The sequence below is a fragment of the Hesperophylax consimilis genome, chromosome 27 (assembly GCF_061612785.1).
Source record: "Hesperophylax consimilis isolate HC1 chromosome 27, BYU_Hcon_1.0, whole genome shotgun sequence".
In the NCBI taxonomy this organism is placed as follows: Eukaryota; Metazoa; Arthropoda; class Insecta; order Trichoptera; family Limnephilidae; genus Hesperophylax; species Hesperophylax consimilis.
In genome coordinates, this window is record NC_142862.1 from 10191529 (window position 1) to 10216008 (window position 24480).

Genomic DNA, 24480 nt, shown 5'->3' on the forward strand with positions numbered 1-24480 from the left:
ATTATCTTTTTTCTGTTCAGGTTGCTCATCCTCAAACCAACTCGCCGCCTTCTATAAATTCGACTCGTTCTGGTATCAGAGCGTGTCCGAGGGCGGGAACTACCAAGCCAACCTTTACCAGCAGTCCCAGATCTCCAACGGAGGGGGAGCGTTGAACGCAGGTCTGTTCCAGAACCAAGGAGCTTTGCAACAACAGCAGGGAGGGTACTCCACCCAGATCAAGCAGACCGTCACCAAGCACGGTCAGAGCTACAGCATTGGAGGACAGAAGCAGTTCGAGCAGGCCATCGGAGGACACATCCATACCGGACCACAATGTCAGTGCTTTGAAGACGGAAAAAAGTGAAGAGTTTCGATGAACGGTTTGGAAATTAATTTTAGTACAGACAAATCGGACAATAGTGAATTTGGACAATGGTTAAAAGACAACAGTCGAAATAGGCAATGGTCAAATAAGACAAACCTGACAACGGTAAGTTTTTACACAAATGGATTTTTTTGGATTAAACCTTTGAATGCTTTAAATTTATTTTAGTAGGTAAGCACGGTCAAATCTTATAATATAATGTAAATGTTGACTTTCTAATTTGAAAAAATAATTAAGAAAATGTTTTTCTTTTGCATAAAGAATGAAAAAAATGCAATACTTCATGTGTTCTGAAAAATTTGTTTAGAATGAATGACATTAAATTAAAATAAAACAGGTGGGTACTTTTAAATGTAACCATTTTTTTTGGTATGGAAGAACTAGTAGTTACTACTTGGTGAAAAAAAAAATGGCGTCCTGTCCTACATTTGATATTTCAGAGTTGCTTAGCTCATAATGGAAATGTAGAAATGTAGTGAAAAATAGTTGCATTGACCTAGAAATTGCATTGAGAGAACAGGCCGTGCAAATTTCATGACGCCATAGCTCACCGCATGATAGTTTTTGCTGCTTCAGATACCAGGCCAACAGATTTTCTGGATTAATAATTCTGTATTGTTTGATTCAGTAGGTATAAAAATGAATTTCCGAATATCGAAGTGTTCAAATTTGAACAAATAGGATTAATGACTTTACTGTGTATTTATTTTTACTTAAGATTTGTGAAATTATGTTTGAAATATATATCCCAGTACTAAAATTTAAAAATTTTAATTTAAGAATTTTTTTTTTTTACAGATATTACGAATTAAAATTTTACCAATCAAATACAAATTAGAACACAACCCAAAATAAAAATATTAAACATTAAATTAGTTTAAACAATTCATAAACTTTTAAAAGGAATTTCTAATTATTTTGACTATTTAATTTTCTAGTTACTATTTATGAATGAAATTATTAAAATTATGTTAAAACTTTTTTTATCAAAAGATTTAAGACCATATTTGAGTTAATTTAGTACATAATAATATTATGTTGTATACCTAAGTAAAATTATTTTGTTATCATGCAGATTTTTAACGTGTTTATAAAATGACGTTAAATTTCAATATCCTACAAATATTAAATCATTAAAAAAATAATACAATAATTTATTTTAAATCAGTTTGAGTCACAAAGGATAATTTATAAAAATATAATCAAAATGCGAAATATTTAATATTTTATATCAATATCATATTTTAAGATATTATTTTCATTGTAAATGTTAATTTTGATTAAGTTAGTATTTTTTATTGGCTATATTCCACTAAACATTCCAGAAACTAAACAAAAACCTTTTATATCATATACCTACTATTAAATATGTTTACTTTAGCTGTAATGATATTTAATAATATGTTTACTTAAGTGGTAATGATATTTAATAGTATGTTCGTAAAGGGTTAACAAACTTAACGGGTTATAACTTCATTTCAAACTATAAGACTTTTTACCCATAAATTATGAAGGGTTGTGTACATTTCCACAAATGTGTTTGAAAATCTTGTGGAATTGTTACATTACATAGAGCCAATCTGTGGAATAAAATGTATTTTATATTAAAAGACAAAAATAATGAAATTTGTTATGATTAATGAAACATTGTAAAAACATAATGAGATGAGATGTAATAAAGACATGTCACACTGTGATAAACTGAAACTTTTGTGTTTTAATCGTCTTTTAACCCTTAGGATCTGACCAACTACAATAGCAGTTCAATGAAATCATGACTACCTTCAGGTGCACTGCAATTTGCAGTGTGTAGAACTAGGTTTTAGAAGTTTTGAACGCATTTCAATACTGTCCATGAAAATTCCTCAAAGTAAAACGTTGAAATTGTAGATGCCTGTCAATTAGATCAAATATAATTTTTAATATTATATTTGGCTCTTAGATATTTACAAAACTCATCTACCTAAGGGTTAACCAACTCCTTAACCTTATCTCCGCCGCTGATGCATATATGATTCATCGGCAGATGTCACACATATGATACATGAAGTTTGTGTGATACATGTATGTACATTGTGTCAAAAAGTGATGGGATAGATTGAAGTGTATATACATAAGTGTGTATGTACCACATTCGAGTCCCAATTGTCAGTGGAACTATGTCGTCTCCATTTCAGACAATTGATTGATTGATTGATTTTTAAAAAATAATGTGAATACCACACAAGAGACCCAACTGCTCCTAAACATCTAGAGCCAGTGAGACTATGGCATCCCCAGTTGGGGTATGTTGTGAGGCTGGAGGTAGTGGGGAGGGGGAGGTGATGAGGAAGAGAATGGTGGGGAAGTACCTGGCTATTCAGATCTGGTCATCAAACACGGCTTAAGCCATTTCAGCAACATTTCAATTCTGAATGGTTGTCTTACACCAGGACAATATAAAGTGCACTAACTTCGGAAGGAGTTCTACATGATGGTAGAAGTAAAAAAGATAAATGAATTTTTTTGAAATTCCATTATTTAGGAGTACTTTTCAGATAAAAATGTTAAATTAATTCGCAGTGTGGGGCTGGCATTATTATTTTGCATTGTTGCAACCCGCCGCCATTCCGTCAGTCTTTACTTGCCGCACTTCGTGTCAATAACTTTCATTTTATTCGCAAAGGATCTGATAATTTAATGTATCTAGCGGAATTTAAATTTAAAAATTTGCTTATTTTAATCAAAACTTGTTAATTAATGTAGTGTATTTTTACTGCGCCTTTATTAAGGACTTCCTTAAAAGAACATCTTTATTCAGTGCATGTTTTCTCCAAAGACTTTCTTTTTACAGTGTGTTTATTTGTACGGAATTTTAATTACATTGACAATGCTAGACTTCACCCACAAAGAACAGGCAGACATTCATTAGGTTTACGGGCTACACGATGTAAATATACATGGAAAGTGGACATTTTGAAAATTTGTTAAATTAATCAAAAGCATTGGACGTTAGTGCTGATAATATGTATAAATAAAAATTTAAATGTTTGTTTGTTCAAAATCTTAACACTCCGAAAGTTCCTCCTGTTTCTCTATCTACCCAGACAGACTGAGTCACAGCAACGCGTGGCGGGGTACAGCTAGTAGTTACATAATTTTATCGATAAAAGGGTAACTACATTTTGTTATATTAGTACAGTTTTATTTTTGAATTTGATTTAAAACGTACAATACTGTGGCATAATAAGGAAGTTGAGTGAAAAATATTTTCACTTATAAAAAATATGTTCATGTAGATCAAAAAATATCGATTCAAAATATATAAATATATTTCTATATTATTATTCTTAGAATTAGTTAAACGTTCTTGAAAAAGCATTAAATAGCAATAAACTGAATACGCTCCACAATTGGTCGAAAGAATTCTGACGTCACATGTGTCGTGACTTGTACGTACAACGGATCACCTATGGTGCATCTCTTTCTATTACATGAGAGATGGTCGGTTTAGATGAGAGAGGTGTATAGGCCAAACGTTTATTTGGGCCAAATCACAGCCGGTCGTAGAGTTAAAGCTTCCAAGTAAGTATATCAAATTAAATTGTGTTCATTTGTACGTTACGATAAATATAATACATTTTCACAGTATAATAATCATTGCGTATCTACCCATCTGACATTTCGCCATAACCACTAGTTTTGTGCAGGTACATTTATTGATTTCGCATGACATGATAATTATTCTCTACTCATTATAATATATATTATAATGTGGTGATGGCTTTTAAATATTTCATCTTTTGTTTACCATATAATAAGGCACTGCTGAAAACCAGCTGCATTCCCGGAGAAACCCCTTTGTCAATAGGATCTATGTGAAAAAAATAGCTCCCATCTATTGTCAAATATTTATGTAGGTATTTGTTGTTATTATTATATAATATGGATTTCTAAAGATACATATTGGTATAGTGCTTTATAATAATATGTTGTTTATTGCATCGCTTAGAAGTTTTTATTATTATACATGTCACATTACATGTGATTACACTTAAGGCCTCCGCGCAGAAAAGTCTCACAGCAAACTGGGCTGTAAACCGTTATTTTACTTTTGGTCTTACTTGTCTGCGCGGCGGTCAACAAATAGCGTCTTCAATATATGACGGTTAACATTGGTAAAAAAATTACTGGAATTCCTTATTGAAGAATTAAATTTTTTTCCATACAAAATGTTTAAGCGACGTGGTTCTCACAGTTTGAATGACGTCACACCCACACCCCGCCTCTTACCGCTCGGATTCCGCTCGTTTTGGCGGGCTTAATAAAATTTAAACTTTGAGAATTAATTTAATTATGAAAACAGACTTTAAAAAAAAAAAAAAAAAATACCAGTATTTAAGTTTGAATGCGAACATTGATAAAAAAAATGGACTCAACTTCCTTATTGTAAATGTCCAACTCTCGGGCTGTTATTGTTTACATGCGTTTTCAATGGATGCGGTCCAATTACAACATTTCCGCACTCGTTCTCGGCAAGCTCACAGCGAATTTATCGGGTAGCTTTGTACCTCACACTAAGGATTTTAAATAGGTTTGTCTTTTTGTATGGAAAAAAAAAAGATGTTTTTCTTTTTTACTCCTACAATCATGCACCTCACGAGGTTAGTGCACATTACCCCCGGACACCCTGTATATTATTTTAAATGGGTAATTTGTAAAATAACACAAATTAATCAAATAAAATTTACTTATTCACACCGGGATTTGCACCCGCGACCTCCAGCTTGCTAGTTGAGAGCCTTACCCATCGATCATGGATGCCATCATTGATCATTGTTTCCTTTAGCACTGGGAGCACAATCGGAAGCACGCCAAACGGGCACCCAACATTTGTTCATGGTAATTACATGATAATGGGTTACTTCTACGACTTGTTCTTGTGTTCAATAGCTTGGTTGTAAAAAGATGGTCTGGTCCCTGTGTTTCCTCCCTCCTATAACACGGGTCTCTTCAAAACCTGGATTCATTCTTTCTTTTCCTCAAAAGGACAAGGTCACTCCACACAGCAGCCCCAAAAAAAATTCAGAACCTCGTGTGTGGAGTCAAATACTCCAACTCCAGCAAAACATTAGCAGTATTTATTTGTATTGGCTGGCAACTCTAGCCGCTAGAGTCACTAGTGTAACTTTTTTTAAATTTAAGTGAATACCGCACAAGAGCCGCAACTGCTCCCAGCCACCTGGAGCCAGTGAGACTATGGCATCCCATGGGGTATGTTGTGAGGCTGAAGGTAGTGAGGAAGGGAAAAAGATGGGAAAGAGGATGATAGTACAGTCCATGATAGCTTTTTGATTGGAAAGCCCCCCAAAGGATACACAAACTCCAACAGAGGTTTTGGGACAGAGAATGGACGGTTATCTCGAGAGGGTTTATTGTTGGAGTAAGAATAACCTAGTCGAATTTAATGTTTTAAAGACCCAATCAAGTCTGATTACGTCTAAAAGAGATCAAAATCTCCTCCAACAGAAGCAACATGCCCTCCACTGATATGTTCGGTATAACACTAAGTGACCAGCTCAGGTACGGAGGCTCCATTGAAGCCAGAGGTCAAGTTAGCCTCTCGGAAGCTAGGTTTACTGTACATTTTTTGTAACATTTTACTGATCTTTATTGAAATTATATTTTTCCATAACAGATTTTAAGCAAACAACCTCTGGATCTAGAACCAAATAACTTATTGCTCCACCACATAGATCGTTGAAATGAAAGATTAAGCATGATAATAATAACAATATAATGTATCTACACAATATATTTATAAATACTCATTTAGTTTTTTAATGTTTTTACAATCATTGTAAGAAAGTATTATACATTATTCATAAATAAACTTGAGACTTACTAAGGGGGTATTTCTCCATCCTCTCGATAACTATCCATTATAATAAATATATAGTAAATATAATCTTTAGTTCTTCGCCGATTGCTTTGAAATTTTGACACAATGTTGCATTCGAATACGCTTGTGTTTTTATATACCTATATTATATAGATGTCACCTGTGGCTGGTAAAAATATGCTTTTTTAACCACTCAGAACATTAGAACGTCAAAAGACGTAAATATGATAATAGCGGTCAAGACATTAGAACGTCTTTTCACGTAAACACGCGAGATTTTCCAAAAATTGATTTATTTCCATCACTAGTATACGGATTCCCATGATTTAAAAAACAGAGTATCGATAATGAATAACGCTACGCGTCTGTATTCAAGAATATCAATGGAACGTAGAGGTGCATTATCTAAGCCGATTGAAACTGTCAAGATGTTCGTTAATAATTTATTGCGTTTCTAAATAATTTATTAAAAATATTTTAGATTGGACGGTTAATATTTTGAGGTGACTAATAGTTTTTAAATATATTTCTTCAATATATAAAGTGTTATTTCTTTATACTACTCAGAAAAAAGTACATTTTTCAAGGCTTTGAAATAATGGTAAGCGATTTTCACATATTTTTGACGTTTTCATAAAATGTATATTTAGAAACGCAAATATTTACGTATAACAACACAATGCGATAGTGGATTTCATAATCTTTCCAAAACATTTTTTAGAATGAGGCTACGTTTCCCAAAACGTGAGTTATGAAGCTCTTAGTAAAACTTGTAAATAACACAAAAATTATCACGTTCTGACAGTTCTCAAAGGGACACATAATAAATAAAATTCTATGTCTGAGAGCTTAAAAAACAGTGCCATCTGTTGGAAAAACATGTTTTTTTTTTTTTTTAAACAGCGCCATTTGTTGGACGTAAAAGCAACACGCGCAATTTTTTTCTATCTGCACAGACAGACTGAGCCACAGCAACATATAAGCTCACAATATGTAGAAAACTCAGTTAACTTATCCGATATATATATCCTCTGTTCAAGGTTTGAGTGCTGAATGGTAAACTCGAAATTTATAAACCGAAAGTCGAGAATACACATTAAGGCGATGCCATGCGTAGTAATGCAAAATCATGTGTTTTTAGTTTGAAAATTTGGTCGCCTAGAAATGTTTCAGATGCTTTAATTAAATACTGCGAGTAGAATACATCTTATCATTTGAAATAATCGAGTATTTTTTAGATAAGTCTTTTTATAAGCCCAGAAAAAAATTGTGTAAAGGCCTATGAAAACTGCTTTAAAGTTCAAAATCTCCTACTTACGAACCCATTTTCGGTTATGATTTTATTTTATAATGTGGCAAATTAAGTTATTTATAAAATGATCGAATAAAAATTAAATATTTATGCCTGTACATCCACAAAATAAAATAAAAGGCACTTTTTGGCCATGTTTTTTTCTTGCATAAATCAAAACAGGCGGATGGTGTTAAGCGGAAATTTTAAACCTTATCGCCATCTACGTAAGGGTTGTTATTGATAGCGGCTCAATTTAAAATATTACGCTGCATCGCCTTAATTATCCTATGGATAGTACTATTGACAGCTTATCGAGAGGATGATGAAATACCTCCTAAATGCGCATACTACAGTAAAAAGATACATATTTAAGAGGGGTAATACTGTACACATTATTTCTTAACTATTTCTTCTTCATCCAGTTCTATTTGTCCTGTTTTCTTTGCTACTTGGTCTAACCTGAAAAAGAATCAATACTTAATATTTTTTTTAAATGTACATAACTTGAAAAAATAATAAACAATTGAAAAAAGTATACATTTAAACAAATTTAGGTTGAAGAGTTTCAAACTGATTTACATTGATGACCATCAAATGGACGATCAACACCCTATCCACGTTAAATGATGATTCTCGGCCCTTTTCAACATTTGATCAAATTGTGATGAGCTGTCAAGGGTAAAGCTCCGTCACAAGTGTTCAAGAAGCAGAAGGAGATTAAGAGTTAATTTGAAAGGGAGATACTATATGAATATAAATGATAGATGGAGCGTGCTAATATTAAAAAACGATTAGAATTAATAGGCGTTAGCGACGGTGACCGGATAAATCATCACAATGATAATTCATCACATCTTTAAAAAGTTATATAAAGTCAAGGAAAGTGATGAAACAAAAACTTTATTAACTGGGTTAATTAGGTTAGGTTAGGTTAATTTTTTTTTTTTTAATCGTTTCTAATGACTTTATATCACTTTTTAAAAGTGTGTTGAATTGTCACTGTGTTGAGTTATCATGGAACCGTTGGCGACAGTTGTGGAAATATTTAATAAAACACTACTTATGTAAAATAGAGCAGAAACTTATTGACATCTGAGTTCAGTAGCATTTAAGGAAGCAGTATGAATTTTCATACCTGTAGCATGTTAAATAACAGACCCATATGTGTTTTTTATAATTTTCAGAGTGATTTTTTGTTATCGAGGAAATTTTCATGTAATTACTTTTCAACTCCGCATCTCAATAGAGATTATTTATAAAATAATGTATATTTTTTAAGAGCTTAAAAACTTAATGTGTTCAAGGGAAGTATGTTATATGTCAGTAGAAATTCGGAATGTGTGGTCTTAATTCTTAATGGATATCTTGTTGTTATGCTTTTCAAATTATTATAAGCAATAATTAGTCACATGAAATAACCATAAAAATTGAAAATATCTCCCGAGTAAAAATAAATGCCGCCGACAGAAATTGAACCCGCACCTTCTGATCAGAGGCGGTCCCTGCCTTAGTGCATTTGTGCACTGCACTGCCAAACATCGATATACGTTAGAAATGTAAATTCGTAGATCCACTCACCAAGAATTCACGCCAGATCATTATAATCTTCTTACCAATCAAAGTTTGTACTAGACTCCCGCGCATGCGAAAAACAGTGTAATATATCAACCCGTGCATTTTCGGCTTTGCCCGAGACATGCCATGTACCTTCTATAGGCACTGTCTCTAGAGGTCGGAACCGTGAAATGAACGAGACAGGTAGAGACCCATAACGGCTGTTGATGTGTTAGAGCAGTGGAGATAGAAGCTGGTCTGTGCATTATCGGCGCATGCGCCGAAACATCCTGATATATATCAAAAACCTTAAACATGCGTAAAACGTTTGGAATGCATTAGTTAGGATTGACAGATTTCGAACTAATTAACAATGTTATAATATTCTAGCGTTACCGGCGCGATCTACATATCTGCAAACTTGGCAGTATTCATTATTGGCGATTGACGCGACGTTTTAACGGTTTTTACGAGTTTTGCTCTGCAAAAAGCTTTTAAAAATGAGTGCTAATGAAAACATTGCGGTTAACATTGATTTTATCAAAAGTAACCGAAGTTCATTTAATCCCAACAAACTAGAGATGATTTCGCGAATGCTGACGGAGCAATATCAATTTTACAATTATTTTACAAGTGTAACTTGGTGGAGTGTTTTAGTGAAATAGTGAAACTGTTAAAAATAATTTGTACTATTCCGATGACAACTATCGAGTGCGAAAGGTGTTTTTCTACATTGAAACGTGTAAAAACATTTCTGAGGAATACTATGTCCCAAGATCGTCTCAATGCTTTATCAATGATGAGCATCGAAAAAAGTTTGATCTCGTCTATACCAGACTTTAATAATCTTGTAATTGAAGAATTTTCTCAAATGAAAGAGCGACGAATGGATTTTCTCCACAAATGAATTATTTGTACTGGGTATGTAGTTCCCTTTAAATCACTTTATTTTCCTATTTTACATGTTACCATTATTTGTGAAATGCACTGCTGGCAAATTCTGTCACGAGCCGCCTCTGCTTCTGATGTCCGGTCAGGTGCTCTGGGATATTTTCAATTTGTATGGATATTTCAGGCGACTAATTATTGCTTATAATAATTTGTTATCCTTTGTGCTATGCATAAAAAACCTTGTCTTATAAACATTAGTTTATCATTAAAAAAATAGTTATGCTTTTCATTTGATCACAATTTAATTTAAAACAAAAACAGACCGAGAACCGACTTTAAACAGAGACCGTTCAAATTCTGAAAAATGAAAATGGCACTTATCATCGATTTGATGGTTATCAATGTCATGTTTCAACCACCAGATTGAAGAACTTAATTAAACTGTATTTTTGAACAACGCTTACTTGTGCAGGTCCTTCAAAGACATCTTTCCAGAACCTCTGGTCAAGGGTTTAGGCTGAGATTTGTCTGGTTTCCATCCCAGCAGATAGATCACTTGGAAAGTTGCCGGTATACTGCGAACATCAGTTTTTGGATCTGTCTGAAAAATATACATTTAATTTTACTTATTTTTTTTTTCATTTATTTTACATTGCTTGGCTCATCAGCATATTATAAGCCGTAGTCAGAGTGCACTGAACTGATAATTCCTAGAAGTGTGATCTATATTTACTGATTTGAAAGAAAACTGATGTTGTCAATTTACTAGGATCTATAGACTCCTAGACTGAAGACAGACCAATGAAACTGATTTAACATTTTGATCAATTTCACCAAAAATAAAGAAAAATTGAGATAATTTCGGGCACACGAAAACGCCCACAACACACTTACAACAATTTATCTCTTCAGTTACACCCGAAATTCGAACACGTTTGACATTTGTCACATGAGAACGGGTCGTTTTGACGACTCCTTGAGGAACGATTTGCCAGCCTATGTCTCTTCAAGAGCCGTGTTCCCTCCTTCCTCCCCTCAAAAATACCTACCGCATAGCATCCTCAAAGATGACATAGGCCCTGAGGGATTTATTTTATTCAGGTCCCCCTGTGTGGAGTCACAGTGAAAAATTTTAAAGCCAGTTGACCATCTACGCATTGTTGGACTCAACGAGAGGTTATAGTGGTATTTCATGTTGATTTGAAGGTGCACGAAGTAACAAGCACAAATTAATAATATGTAGGACATTAAAAATTTTACAAAAGAAAAATAGTGGTAGTTTCAAATTAAAAATTAGATGTTTAGCTGTGTTGCACTTTCTTCCCCATAATAATAATAAAAATTGGATAATTCGTATGGCACCTGTACTGGACACCTACGCCAGTGACATCGACTGTAAATGCTGGTTTCCTCTCGGGGGTATCTTGGGTAAGGATTTGCAAAGAAACACAACTTGCGAATGTCGTAGGACAACTGACTGGTTGGGCCAGTTGTTTGCGTATTTATTGGGTTCGACTTCAACAATTTCTACACGTGTTAATGTGGAGCAATTATTCTTATATCTAAACAGAAATATGATAAGGCGTCACAGCGCCGAGAATTAATTACTATGGTCCCACAGTTCGTCGTGCGAGTAATTCATCCTTGAACTGGCAATATGACACGTGTACGGTGTTTTAAATTCTTAGCAAGATGACTCACCGTGCGAGATAAGCCTCAAATGATTCGGCATCGTAAAATGTGTGATATCAGAATATTCATTTTCTTAATTATTTAATAATTATTAGGTACATCCATCTGCTGTCCGGTACAGCGCTATCAAGCCATTTTAGATGGTCTTGCTGTGTTCATTATTAGAGAAAGTGTGTAATTTTTGACAAGAACTACTGAAAAAACCTAACCTAACTTATGTTTTTTTTTGTTCAATATAAAATTTATTTAGCACTCACTTAAAATACTCAATAAATATAATTTAAGCATATTAAAAAACATATTTTTTGACATGTGTAATTCCAGTAGGTGTAATATTTTAAGTAGGTTTAATTCTCTTTGTGTGTTTAATTCAGTCCGAGCGTAATTCTGTGGCACGTGAAATTCACGCCTGTGTGATTTCATCTCGACACCGGGTAAAAGACGTTAGTGACCAGATATGCGCACACGGTTTCATACTAATAATGGTTCATAACACATCTCACTTGTTTATTTATTTATAAATATACTTCTATGGAAAAAAATATTTTTGTATGGGAAAAAAAACAGTGGACTTTGGAAAAAATTATTTATCTTTTTTCCTTCTACCATCATGTAGAATCGCCTCCCGATGTTAGCGCACTTGACCTTTATGGGTTTTCCCATTACCTTGCCATACAACTCATCATAGATAGCTGCTGCCGCCACTTGCGTATCTCTGGCCAGATGGAGCTGCCTGTTGTAGGAAGCGTTGTTCTCTGCCATCCCCTTCAGGTCGGTCATCAGCTCAAACATGGAAGGGTAACCCACGACAATCTCATCCGTGTCTATAGTCTGGAGGGAGAAACCTGATCTGGAGAGAGAAATATTTAAATTTAAGAAATAAACAAGTCTTTGACATCGTTGATCAAAATTAAGAAGACTATAAGCCAACAACCAAAATGAATAAAAAGATTAATGACAATTTCTATTAGTCACCATGAATCAGGCAGCTGCCTAATATGGTGATTTAACACGTAATACCCGGAGGTTCAAAATAAAACACATGCGGCGATGGTGGGTCCAGATTGACCCGGCTGAAATGATGAAATTAAAAGGCTTTTTAAACAAAGTCACAAACAAAAATCACAATACTAGAAATGTGCCCGAATGGTTGACAACATCTGCGCGGGACTGTGAGAGACAAAGACGGAAGGACAGAGCAAGAGATATGCTGTTTCGTCGGCTGCTCGAATTCAACTCAGAAGAAATGGAATTTTTGCGTGTTTTTATACACAATTATTCTAATAACTTTTTTAAAACGTGTCCGATTTTAATCATTTTTGAGTCGAAATGTGGGTAAATATTTGATGAAAGAATAGACAAAAGGAAATTAGCCTAAACGAGATATTTGCGGCAAAATCTTTTATTTAAAAAACACTGGGTCAAATCAGACCCATCACCGGAGTCGAGGTTTTAATGAATCAATCCCAGGTAAATATCTTTTAAAATATCAATTATCATATAAATAAATAAATAAAATTGCCAATTTGTCCGGATGGCCGAATTCGCAGGCTCAAAAGTTTTGCGAGAACCTTTTGGAGATGGTCGTTCTATATAATTAACATTTCGGTTAGCTAACACTCCTACTGCATAGGAACGTTCATTTAAAAAGTAGGAAAGTGTACTCATTACTGACCTGTTTAACAGTCCCCCAATATCTCTGATTCTTGCAAACGGAGAGACGTGCGGCGCTATTCCGCCGTTTCTTTCCAGATCGGCTAATTGTAGTGATGATCGCAGTTCAAACAGTGTATCCTCACCAAAAAGCGTTGCTAGAAATACCTGAAACATTCAGAGTTTCATGAAAAAGAAATCTAAAAGAAAGGCAAATATGATTTGAGATTTTCACTGCCAAAAGTATTGTGGTGATTTATTTTTGGAGTATTATGCCGTGTTGCACTACCTCCTTCTTTAGCCAACGTTTCGGACAGCACTACGGTGTCCATCATCATCACACATCTGCCCTGATGATGTATGTACATGTAGAACTCTATCCCTCTAATCCGCCGCACCAAAAACTAGGCAAGTGTCCAATTAGAGAAAGCTGCGGATTATAGTGCATAACTGTGACTTTGTAGATCTACAAAAAGCATACGACTGAGTCGACAGGAAAAAGCTATGGAAGGTGTTGTCCAAGTATGGAGTGAATACAAATCTCACTCAGGAAATTGCGTCTCTGTATGAGGGAAGCATTGCATGTGTTAGGGTGAGTGGTGGTTTTACGGGATGGTTTGATATCACAAAAGGTGTTAAACACGTTCGGTGCTATACATAGATAATTTTATGCAAAAATTAAAAAAGGTGGGATTGGGCGCGAATTTGAGTAATCTGAAAGTTGTTGTATGTTGCCTGTTGTATGCTGATGATACGGTGCTGATTGCTAACAGTATGGAAGATCTACAGTCTCTCGTGTGTAGGATGAACTAATTATGTATGAAAAATGAGTTAATGATGAATGTAAGTAAGTCTATAACAGTGTGCAATATAGTTGTGAATGAGGAATACTTGGAGCAGGTAGATGAGTTTGTGTATTTAGGAAGTGTGTTTACGAGAGATGGGAATGCTGACAGAGATATTAAAAGAAGGGTAAATGCAGGTAACTCCATTAATGGAGGACTGAACGCAGTTGGCATTGATTAAAGTCGACTGAATGCTGCAGAAATGAGATCCCTGAGGTGCATGTGTAGTAAAACCATGTGTGATCGTGTGAGAAATGTGGAGATCCGCAAAGAGTGCAAGGCTGATGTAAGCGTAATGAGTAAGATTAAGAAAGGGATGTTTAGATGGTTTGGGCATCTAGAGCAAAGGAGTGTAAGGAGGATATATGATGCAAATGCGTATGGTAGCAGAAGTCGGGGATGCCTGAGGAAGACATGGCACGATCAAGTGAATTAGATACTTGGGTCGGGCTATGTCAAGAGTCAGAATAATAGAAGAGTATGTGTGAAAAGATGTGTGAATGTGAATGAGGCAAGAAGTATTTGCCAAGACCGAGTTGTTTGGCGGTACGTCCTCTCTGCCGACCCCTACGGTGAAACGGCATGGTGGTTAATTAGTCAGTTAGTTACAACGGCTAAAAATTAAAAAAGGATTTCATAAAACAAACACCGTTATCGATATTTCATAAAACATTTTTTGATTTATAGTTTAGATGTCACAGGAAAACATGCGACGGTTGCTAGAATACACAGAGGACTAACCGTAATGTCCTGAAACAACAATAATGAACCCTTCCAACTGGTAAACTGGTCAGCGAAAGCAAACTAGACGGCGGTATAGTAACTGAGTGATTTTTCCCACAATAATTTGTATGGTGTTCAAAGCTCGGCGCTCGAGTCTAGGCACGCGGCAGACTACTGAATTTGACATACGAATATCGACAAATTATAGATCTTGATTTCGTGCTTTCAACTACTAAAAATAATGGCAGATTATAGTAGTTGTTAGTTAATGGACTGGCGGCACTGAGAGAGTATTGCACTTATTTTTGCTTATATTACCCACATACAGGCCACTTCTTAGTTGGCTCTCATTATGTACTTACTTGTTTTATATTTATATGTATGTAAAAAAACAAAAAATAATATATGTACTAACCTATATAAAAATTATGGAAATAAACAGGTTAAAAAAATTTAAATTAAGGAAGCAAAAAGTTACCCCGTCATCTTTGAGTCCTTTAATGATATTATCAAAGCATTTTGGCAGGTCATTCACCCAGTGGAGGCACAACGAAGATAACACGAGGTCCAGACTATCAGGTGGAAACTGGAAAAAAAACCGTTAACAGTAGAAAGAGTACGCAAGTATTTCAAATTAAAATAAAAACTAATTATTTTTATAAGCAATAATTGTTCGCCTGAAACACTCATCCACATTGAAAAAATCTCCTGATAAAAAATACATGACGCCAACGGGACATTGGCGTCATGTATTTTTTATCAGGAGATTTTTTCAATGTGGATGAGTGTTTCAGGCGAACAATTATTACTTATAAAAATAATTGTTATCCTTTGTGCTATGCATAAATAAAATCTTGTCTTTAAAACATTAATTTATCAAAAAAAATAATAATTAATATTTGACAAGTCCAAGTATTTCACCTAAAAAATGTATACAATTTGTATCAACGCCATCTAGTGAGAGATTTAGCACTTACAATGCCTTTCTCATATAAAAATAAAGTTGGTTGTTCTCAGGTGAAAAAATGTAAAAAGCAGTAATTGTTGAATGAAACACTAGCATATATTGAATATTTTCTCGGGTAAGAAATAAGCCCCCATAGCTCAGTGGTCAGAGCTTTCGACCGGAAATCGAATGGACACGGGTTTGTCCCGTTGGCGTCATGTATTTTTTATCAGGAGATTTTTTCAATGTGGATGAGTGTTTCAGGCGAACAATTATTGCTTATAAAAATAATTGTTATCCTTTGTGCTATGCATAAATAAAATCTTGTCTTTAAAACATTAATTTATCAAAAAAAATAATAAAAATAAAAACTGTTATGAAATTATTATCAAGGTGATAATTTATGTATCAACAAATCTGAGAGAATTTTTTTTTTTACATTAACCCCACACAAAATAATATCCCTCAGGGCCTTTTAAGGAATGGAAGGAGAGTAAGTTCCGGAAAGGAAAAAGGTATGATGGGTGAGTAGGAATCTAGAGGATGGACAAATGAATATCACTCCCACTGCTGCGCAAGGCGATGGGTAGAGACGAGTTGGAGGGGTCAAAGTGTCTCCCCAAATCAGCCTCTCACGATCTGGCAAGCCACGCAGTTGATGGGCAGGCACATCCTGAACACACCTCACCGATGAATGCGGGCACCCCAGCTAAATCACCAGCCGTAGCGAACCACTTGGGGTGACCTATGGCAGCGGTGTTGGTTAACCAATAAATGGTTCCCGGGGCAGCAGCACACAAACCCGCCTCCCAAATTGAAATAGATAAAGAAAATTACACAGAACACAGAAAATTAATGATATTATCTTCTTCAGTGATTAAATATATTACAATGAGGTTTTTAAACTCCAATAAGTCAGCCGTTATAAGTTGAATATTCATTCTAGACTTATCGAAAAAGTCAATATATGTTCCTGTTATAAATTAGGGTCCTTGGAATTCAAACTCCGTTCTTGAGGGCAAACTGAATCACTTTTATTTAACAATAAACCTCCACTATCACATGATTTGACTAGGCACTTTTTAATAAATACTCTGGGTACAGGCTAGTTCCTGTGGTTCTTTAGGAAAGGTGAAACCTTTGGTTGTTTTTGAGCAAGAGAGAGTTTTTAAGGAAACACGACCTTTTATATGACAAAGACTGTTGACACCTTCAAATTCAAAAGGGCCGCAAAACAGGGATCGTCTTTGCGGACACAATTTAATCACAAACAAATAGCAGAGGCGAGAACCTTTGATAAATAATATAATCTAACCTTCATAGGTGTCACTAGTGGTACATAATTACTCTGAAAATTATACAGTTCCGTATAAATAATAATATCTGATAGATATATTCGAGACACCATGTAAATTGTAAATATATTCAGGTAGAACTTTGCATTGTTGCCAAAAAAGATGGCAAAAATGACCAAATTTAATAAGGCCTAATAAATTCGTGGTAATTTTTTTTTTACAATTTACCTCTACAGTCTCTTCATCTGCCACCATTTTTATAACTTCTATTCCCTCAGGAAGCTGGGCCTGGTCCAGATAGGTTTGGTTTGTATCGCACAGGGTGATCTTCTCTACACTGTCAGGTGTCAGGTGTCTCGCCACATATCCTCGGGAACATCCTATAGACAAAAATAATCAAATTCTCTTTTGTATAAGAACAACTTCGGGGTGTCATCCACAAGGTTTCGTAAGTAACCAATACTCGACGATTCAAGTATCTTGACGACTACCGCCACGAAACAAAATTACTGTGTTTGAATTAGATTTCAAAATTATGTATACTTAAGTACGCTTAATACCTTATTCAATAAGCCAGTTAAAAATTAAAAAAGATGTTTAAAAATGCCACTAAATGTTATCAATATAATTCTGAATATTAAAGAATGTGTAAAAAGCTATAATGTTTAATTTGGGCGGCAGATTGAAACATTGTTTTGCTTCTCTTTCTGAAATCGCTATGATATTCAGCAAATTATTAGCTTTGGAAGCGAAGCTGTGGTTGAAACATATATGTAACTACATTTCCCAGATTAGTGCATTGCATCGAAAATTGGAATAGAAATATTGTGAAGTCATATGATTGCCTAACTGTATTTATTTCCACCAATGAAAAACTCTGAAAGTGTATGGAATAAACTTTCTGAATTTTTAATTGGTGTATAGTATAATAAGCAGGCTCCGAATGAGAATTGAAATGTCTATATATTGGCATATCTATGGTTTGTTTAGGACCAATTTGTATCATACAAAAAGCCCGAAGATATCGATCTAGTGAGTGGTTTATTTATGGTGCATTACTAGTAAGTAAAAGTAATCAAGAATGAACATGAATTCAGTCTTGGCAAAAATGTCAGATGTGCAAATTGATAACATTGCATTACAGCCATTTTATTTGCCAAAATATGAGTATTTTTAATTAAATAAATTGGGGTTTATGCAAAATATTAAAACACTGCAAATTTTCTTACTAGCAAAGCAATGAAAATGTAGACACGAAACTTTAAATATATACAAACGAAGCACTAAGCAACGTTAATACGAAGTTACAATTTCGTCGAAAAAGGTAAAATAACAGTAGTACACTTAAATTTAGAAATGAAATTTAACTCACCTAAGTTAACGGCATTTTTAAAAGTCTTCTTGATATCAAAAACCCTGTCAGCTAATCGCCAGCCAACCTCCTCCTTCACATAGTCGAAAAGATGAACGTCGCTAGATGTGGCGGCCCGCTCTCTCTGCATTACCTTTGCTTTCCTATCAAATATGTTAACACTGGCGTCATTAGGACCCTGGATCTTACAGTCAATTGAAGAATTGTGTATAAACCGACAACACTGGCCGATATGTAAGCGATTTTTCGAGATAAAACTATCAATTCCACGATCTTTCACAGCGGAAACTGTAGAGAAATGTGAAAATGATGGCTTTACGGTGAGATAAAAAGGTCTTAATAAATGTTTAATCACATTTTTAATACCAAAATTCGAAGAATTAACGTTTTTTAACAGTTGTTTTGTATAAAGTGACATTTTACCGCGACTGACGTTTATGAGGTTATATTTTCAATTTGACGTTTCGTCTGTCAATTAGAGATGGTCGGTATTAATCATGTATTAATTCCCTTCATGGTTACTTTGTCCCGGTGACTTTGCAGTCACGGGAACGCCCGAAGTTATTTCTCAGATAAAAAAATATCCTAAACTAAAAAATTTAAACACCTGTTAAAATATCTTAAATAAAAAATCCCAAATTCTAAAATTACTCTCATAATATTAATCAGTACACCCAGGGCCGACCCTGAGCCAAATGGCGCCTGGCGCTAGTGAACACCTCAAGGATGTTAGGTGTTAGGTATTATCAGTACTTTGGCTCCTTGGCTCATTGGCGCCTTGGCAAGTTGGTGCTCGGACAGGACTACTCCAATTGCGCCTGCATAGTACCGGCCATGAGTACACCAGCAATGAGCATACCGGACAACTATCTCGTCTTCGGGAACCGGCGCTAATTTGCTTTCACGGACAATTTATACAGGGAAACGAAAAAAAAAGTTCTCTTATTGTTGATAGTTGTAGTTGTTGATTCTTTATTCAATGGTTGTTCCTAATTAAGTTATTATTTCAGTTCAATGGCATCTAAGAACAGTGGCAATTCAAAAGTGATATAAAGTCATTAAAATTGATGAAAAAAAATCCTATAAACCTAACCTAAAATAACCAATTTAACCAAGTTTTCGTGACTTATTTTATATCACTTTTCAATAGTGTGTTGAATTAGCCGGGACGAGTCAGCGCTACCGGAGATCGTAATACACTCTTGCCCAGGCCGTGGCTTACACCATAGATGGAAAATTTCCTTCAAGCCACCGTAGTACAAGTGCTAAATATGTTTACCATTTTATTTTTATTCATGTTAATATTATGTAATTTATTTACATGTATGCTTTAGTATATATATATACATATATATATAGTATTGCACTCACCGTTCTGCTTAGCTGAAATAAACAAACGTTGTAATGTTAATAAACATACAGCGGCATTAATTTTCCTAAAATTCAATCGGAAAAAAGTTAATTTAATAATCTCCTCCCTGTTTGTCGACATTCCAATGTTTCTGTCCCGGAAGTAATAATATTCACCGATGATTTTGTCACCAACATAAGGCTTGGGGCAGCCTTGAAGGTTCCCCCTCGTAAACACGATTTGCATACAAAGATACTACGGCGAACACTACTTTATGAGTTTGTGACTAATTCGCTAAATCAGGTCAACATTTTATGAAGGTCGAGTGGGTAGGTGCTTATTTTAAAGGAAAAACGTAAAAAGTAAGAGTTATTTATTTGTCAAAATAGTTTCACTCGTGTTTTATGTAACGCCTTACAAGAGCGCCTCTGTCTGTACATTGTATATCACTACCCGGTTGGGCAATGTTGTGAGGCAGTTTAACGTAGGGGCTGTAATGGGGGATTTATTAATGCGAGTCTTGAAGATGCCCAAATTATGTGAATGAAGTAAAACAGATGCCGGTAGCTCGTTCCATACACGAGCCGACATACACAAAACGAGTCGAAGAAACGACCCGTTCTCATGAAGCCAACATAAACTGTGAGCGAGGGATTGAAGGGGATTGAAAGCATTCACTTGAAATACCTTTACAACAGACTTAGGATGCCTTTATTGCGTATGTGCATTAGAGATGGCAATCGGTTTGTCAATCAGACGAACCGCCCTCTTTTGCACAGAATCTAGTAAGTTTATCCAGCATCTTGGGACTCCAGCCCAGAGGTGACTGCCAAATTCAATTGTTCGACGTATTTAAGATTTGTACACGGTTAGCAACTAGTAACTATTGAAGAAAATGCTAGCCCTTAACAAGATACAAGACAGAACGCAGAGTTTTCAATATCTAATGTCATACATTTAACATGGCGTGAACTATAATAATTATCGATCAATTTATTTGAACGAAATTGCTCAATAATGCATTATTTAACCAAAATAGTTTTTCTCACAGCAAAGAAGTCGAAAGGAAGTTTTTTTTGTAATTATGCGTAGATTTGTATTTTTTTCAAATGCACCAAGTTATATTAAATCTTTAAGCAATATCCCTATCTAACTACGTGGGTAAAACTACCCTATACTAGGAAGTGACGCATCAAACTAAATTGATGAAGGCTTCAACAGTGAATAACAAATAATGGGGGCCAGCTGTTTGACAGAACTTTAACAATTCATAAAATTTCCATTGAGTTATATTGTATATATAAATAGAGTCTAGATTCCTTGCAATATCAGTGTGAAATATTGTCCTCGTGCGGGAAGTAGGAAGAGGGGTGTGGCGGCTGTCGATGTCGCCCGAATCCTTCCGACCGCGAACGAACTCGACGAACGGGTCGAAGGTAACCGACGGCCGCGCGCCGCCGAGCAAATGCTTCACGAGTTTTTAATATTAATGAGTCAATTTACACGACTCCTGATTATGGTAAAACCCTACTTACCGATGAAAGGTTATACCATTGCTTTCTCTATATTTTCCAGTACGACTTGTACAATATCTCTGCATACATGTCGGCATTTTGAAGTTATCACCGGAGACCTGTGCCTGGCGAGCGCTTGTAACCGACTGAAAATAGCGTTTAATTAGTACCTAAGTTCATACCTACATAATTATCTATTTATCTGGATTTTGTTCGTGACATTGACCCAGATAAAAAAATTACTAAGTAATAACTGAACATGATCCTGAGAAATCGGGTTTGGTCGTCACAATAATGTATCATATTTAAACAGAATTAATAATTTCGATGAATCAAAGAAAATCTAAGAAGCCTGACTAAAATCACACGAACAATGATCTCTATCGTTTGACGATCTCCATGGTCGAACGGGTAAGATCCTACGAATTCAGAGATCGCAAGTTCCAATCCCAGCGTACGTATTTGATTGGTAGATGCTATCAGTATCGCCCTAGTGAAAGACCATCAAAGAAGCGAAACGATGCTCAAAATGGTTTAAGGCGTGTTTTGTTATAAGATCTGAACAGCCCAATCATTCTCTTCCCAGTCTCCTTCTCTTTTTTTCTGTCTTCAGCCTTGCAACTTGCCCCAATTGGGGATGCCTTAGTTCCACTGGCTTCGGACAGTTGGGAGCAGTTAGATAGGGGCTCCTTTATTGATTTTTTTTTCAACCTTCAATGATAAAAAATAACGAAAAAGGATTGTTGAAATTCGGCAAGTCGATTCTCTCATACATTCCTCTGTCGCCTGTTGTTTTTCTCCATAATCTTATATCTCACCCCTCGTAAAGTACGAAAGTACAATGCATTCAACACGTTAAACATTAAGACGAGACGATACCCTAAAATAACGTCAGAATCTTAACGACAAAGTGAAGAAGCAATGCACAAAATATGCGACGATCTGTCCTGTGTATTGGACAGATCTACGGATGAATTTGCCCATGCAAATCTCTCAAATTAAATAAGATTCTTTTTTTATATTAACTCCACACAGGAGGCCCTGAAGAAAATAATTTCCCTCAGGGCCTATGTCATCTTTGGGGATGCTGTGTGGAGGGTCTTTTTTGTGGAGAGGAAGGAGTGAACATGGGTCTTGAAGAGTCCCATGTTGTAGGAGGGAGGAAACACAGAGGCCATCAGTTCGTTCCATAGCCGAGCTGTTGAACTTAAGAACGAATCGTAGAATCGTCCCGTTCTCATGTGACAAATGTCAACCGTGTACAAATGTTGGGCGCACATTTGGCGTGTATCCCGACTACGTACCGGTGCCGAAGGGATCAATGACGCTAGTTCCTCAGAGCATCTTCCACTGTAATACCGATAGAACAAGGACAGCATACCTACCTGACGCCTGTGCTCTAAAGATTGCAGTCCGTTTGTTAAGATTGGGGAATCTATCAAACGGACTGCCCGTTTTTGCACAGAGTCAAGGGTTTTTTTTTTCAGATATTTAGGGGCTCCGGACCAGAGATGGCTGCCAAATTCGACAGTAGGGCACACTTGCGATTTGTACAGTGTCAGCAGTTGTGTACTATTAAAGTATCTGCGGGCCCTGTACAGTACGCCCAGCTTCTGAGAGGCCAGCTTTACTCTGGCTTCGATGGAGCCCCCATACCTGAGCTGGTCACTTATAGTTACACCAAGCATATCAATGGAAGGCCTGTTCAGAAGATTGCTTCCGTTGAAGGAGACTAGGTTATCATTTAGATCCCTTTTAGACGTAATCAGACAGGATTGGGTCTTTGAAACATTAAATTCGACGAGATTATTTTTACCCCAGGAGGAAATACTCTCGAGATAACCGTCCATTCTCTGCTTCAAAGCCCTCCGAGCCGTTGGAGTTTGTGTGCCCTTTGGGGGCTTGTCAAACAAAAAGCTATCATGAACTGTACTGTCATCCGCGTAACAATTAATCGGTGCACATGTCAAAAGGTCATTGATGTGCAACAAAAACAACGTCGGAGACAGAACTGATCCCTTAACCCAGAGGTCGGCAAAGTGCGGCTCCGGAGCCGCATGCGGCTCTTTAGCCTCTTAAGTGCGGCTCCCGCGCAAAAGTTCACGGAAAGGCGCGCAAGACGCGCCGATGGTATCGGCGGGTGACGCCTGTGGGGTGCGCGGTGCGAGGGAGACTCTTCTCGCGTTTCAATAAGTCTGGTTTTCGTTGGATAGCAGTCACCTCGCCAGTCACGTTTGTCGCGCACGTGTTACAAGGGTTTTTTTCCATCCAGCTGCACATTCTACAGGTATTTACATCATTAATTTAATATTTATTTGATATTTTTATATGATAATCATTTATATTATAATGTTATTTATTTAGTGTTGGTGTCGGAAAAAAATTATATAATAATATGATAGTTATTTAGTATTGGTGACGGAAAAAAATATTTTTGGGATTTTTTTATAGGTCCCCTATTTCACATGGCTACCAAAATGAAGCAAAGAAAAACGGAAGATGAAAACCGTGAATTTAGAGTAGAGTGGACCGAGACTTTCGCGTTTATTCAAAACTTAGATGGCCTTCCGACATGTCTTATTTGTAAGGAAAAATTGGCGCATAACAAGAAGTGAAATTTGGAGAGACATTTAAAAATAAACACACTTCATTTAGCAATAAATATTCTGTCTGTAATGCAAGGAAGAAAGCAGTTGAGGAACTCCAGAAGACTCAAGAGACATTAACTTTTGTATTCAACAACTGGATGCAATCTTTCAGTAATGTTAATATGGCAAGTTTTGTTGTTAGTCGAGAGATTGCTAAGAGAGGGAAACCGTACACAGACGGCGAATATATTAAAAGTTGTTTTGTAAAGGCATCCGAAGAACTATTTCAGGATTTTAAGAACAAGGCAGAAATTAAAAAAAAAAATAAAGAGTTCCGTTGTCAGCCAAAACAGTGAAAGATAGAACACTTAAAATGTCTTCGAATATAACCATCCAGCAAATCGAAGATCTAAAATTGGTTTAGGCTTTATCAATAGTAGTTGACGAGTCTTGTGACATAAATGATACAGCGCAAGTTTCGATTTTTGTAAGATTTATTTGTCATTCAGGTCCT

The 24480-nt window shown here is 35.7% G+C and overlaps 2 protein-coding genes across 2 annotated transcripts in view; one reads left to right on the forward strand and one right to left on the reverse strand.

The window, feature by feature from the left end:
• The window catches only part of scaf (inactive serine protease scarface), a 73286-nt gene extending 71212 nt beyond the window's left edge, over nucleotides 1–2074 (forward strand). The window contains exon 11 of the mRNA XM_089648153.1: nucleotides 21–2074. Coding sequence (XP_089504279.1) covers nucleotides 21–346 — 326 coding nt within the window. The 3' untranslated portion in view covers nucleotides 347–2074. The remainder of the gene's footprint in view (nucleotides 1–20) is intronic.
• Nucleotides 2075–6179: 4105 nt separating this feature from the next.
• Nucleotides 6180–18988, reverse strand: LOC149410561 (arginine-hydroxylase NDUFAF5, mitochondrial). The gene is made up of 7 exons (XM_089648185.1): nucleotides 18514–18988; nucleotides 17370–17521; nucleotides 15379–15486; nucleotides 13355–13500; nucleotides 12346–12529; nucleotides 10452–10588; nucleotides 6180–8001 (listed from the first exon to the last, which is right to left on the reverse strand). Exons 1-7 carry the CDS (start codon nucleotides 18929–18931, stop codon nucleotides 7935–7937), a joined length of 1212 nt encoding a protein of 403 aa, XP_089504311.1. The 5' UTR covers nucleotides 18932–18988; the 3' UTR covers nucleotides 6180–7934.
• Between the last annotated feature and the right edge of the window lie 5492 nt (nucleotides 18989–24480).

What these genes read in the sequence shown, in the direction of transcription:
- LOC149410561 (XM_089648185.1), bottom strand. Translation starts at nt 18,931, where the DNA reads ATGTCACTTTATACAAAACAACTGTTAAAAAACGTTAATTCTTCGAAT. An exon ending in TAAAAATGCCGTTAACTTAG is followed by an intron (nt 17,522 to 18,513) that starts GTGAGTTAAATT and finishes TTTTGTCTATAG; the next exon opens with GATGTTCCCGAGGATATGTG. An exon ending in ATGATGAGTTGTATGGCAAG is followed by an intron (nt 10,589 to 12,345) that starts GTAATGGGAAAA and finishes TATATTTTTCAG; the next exon opens with ACAGATCCAAAAACTGATGT.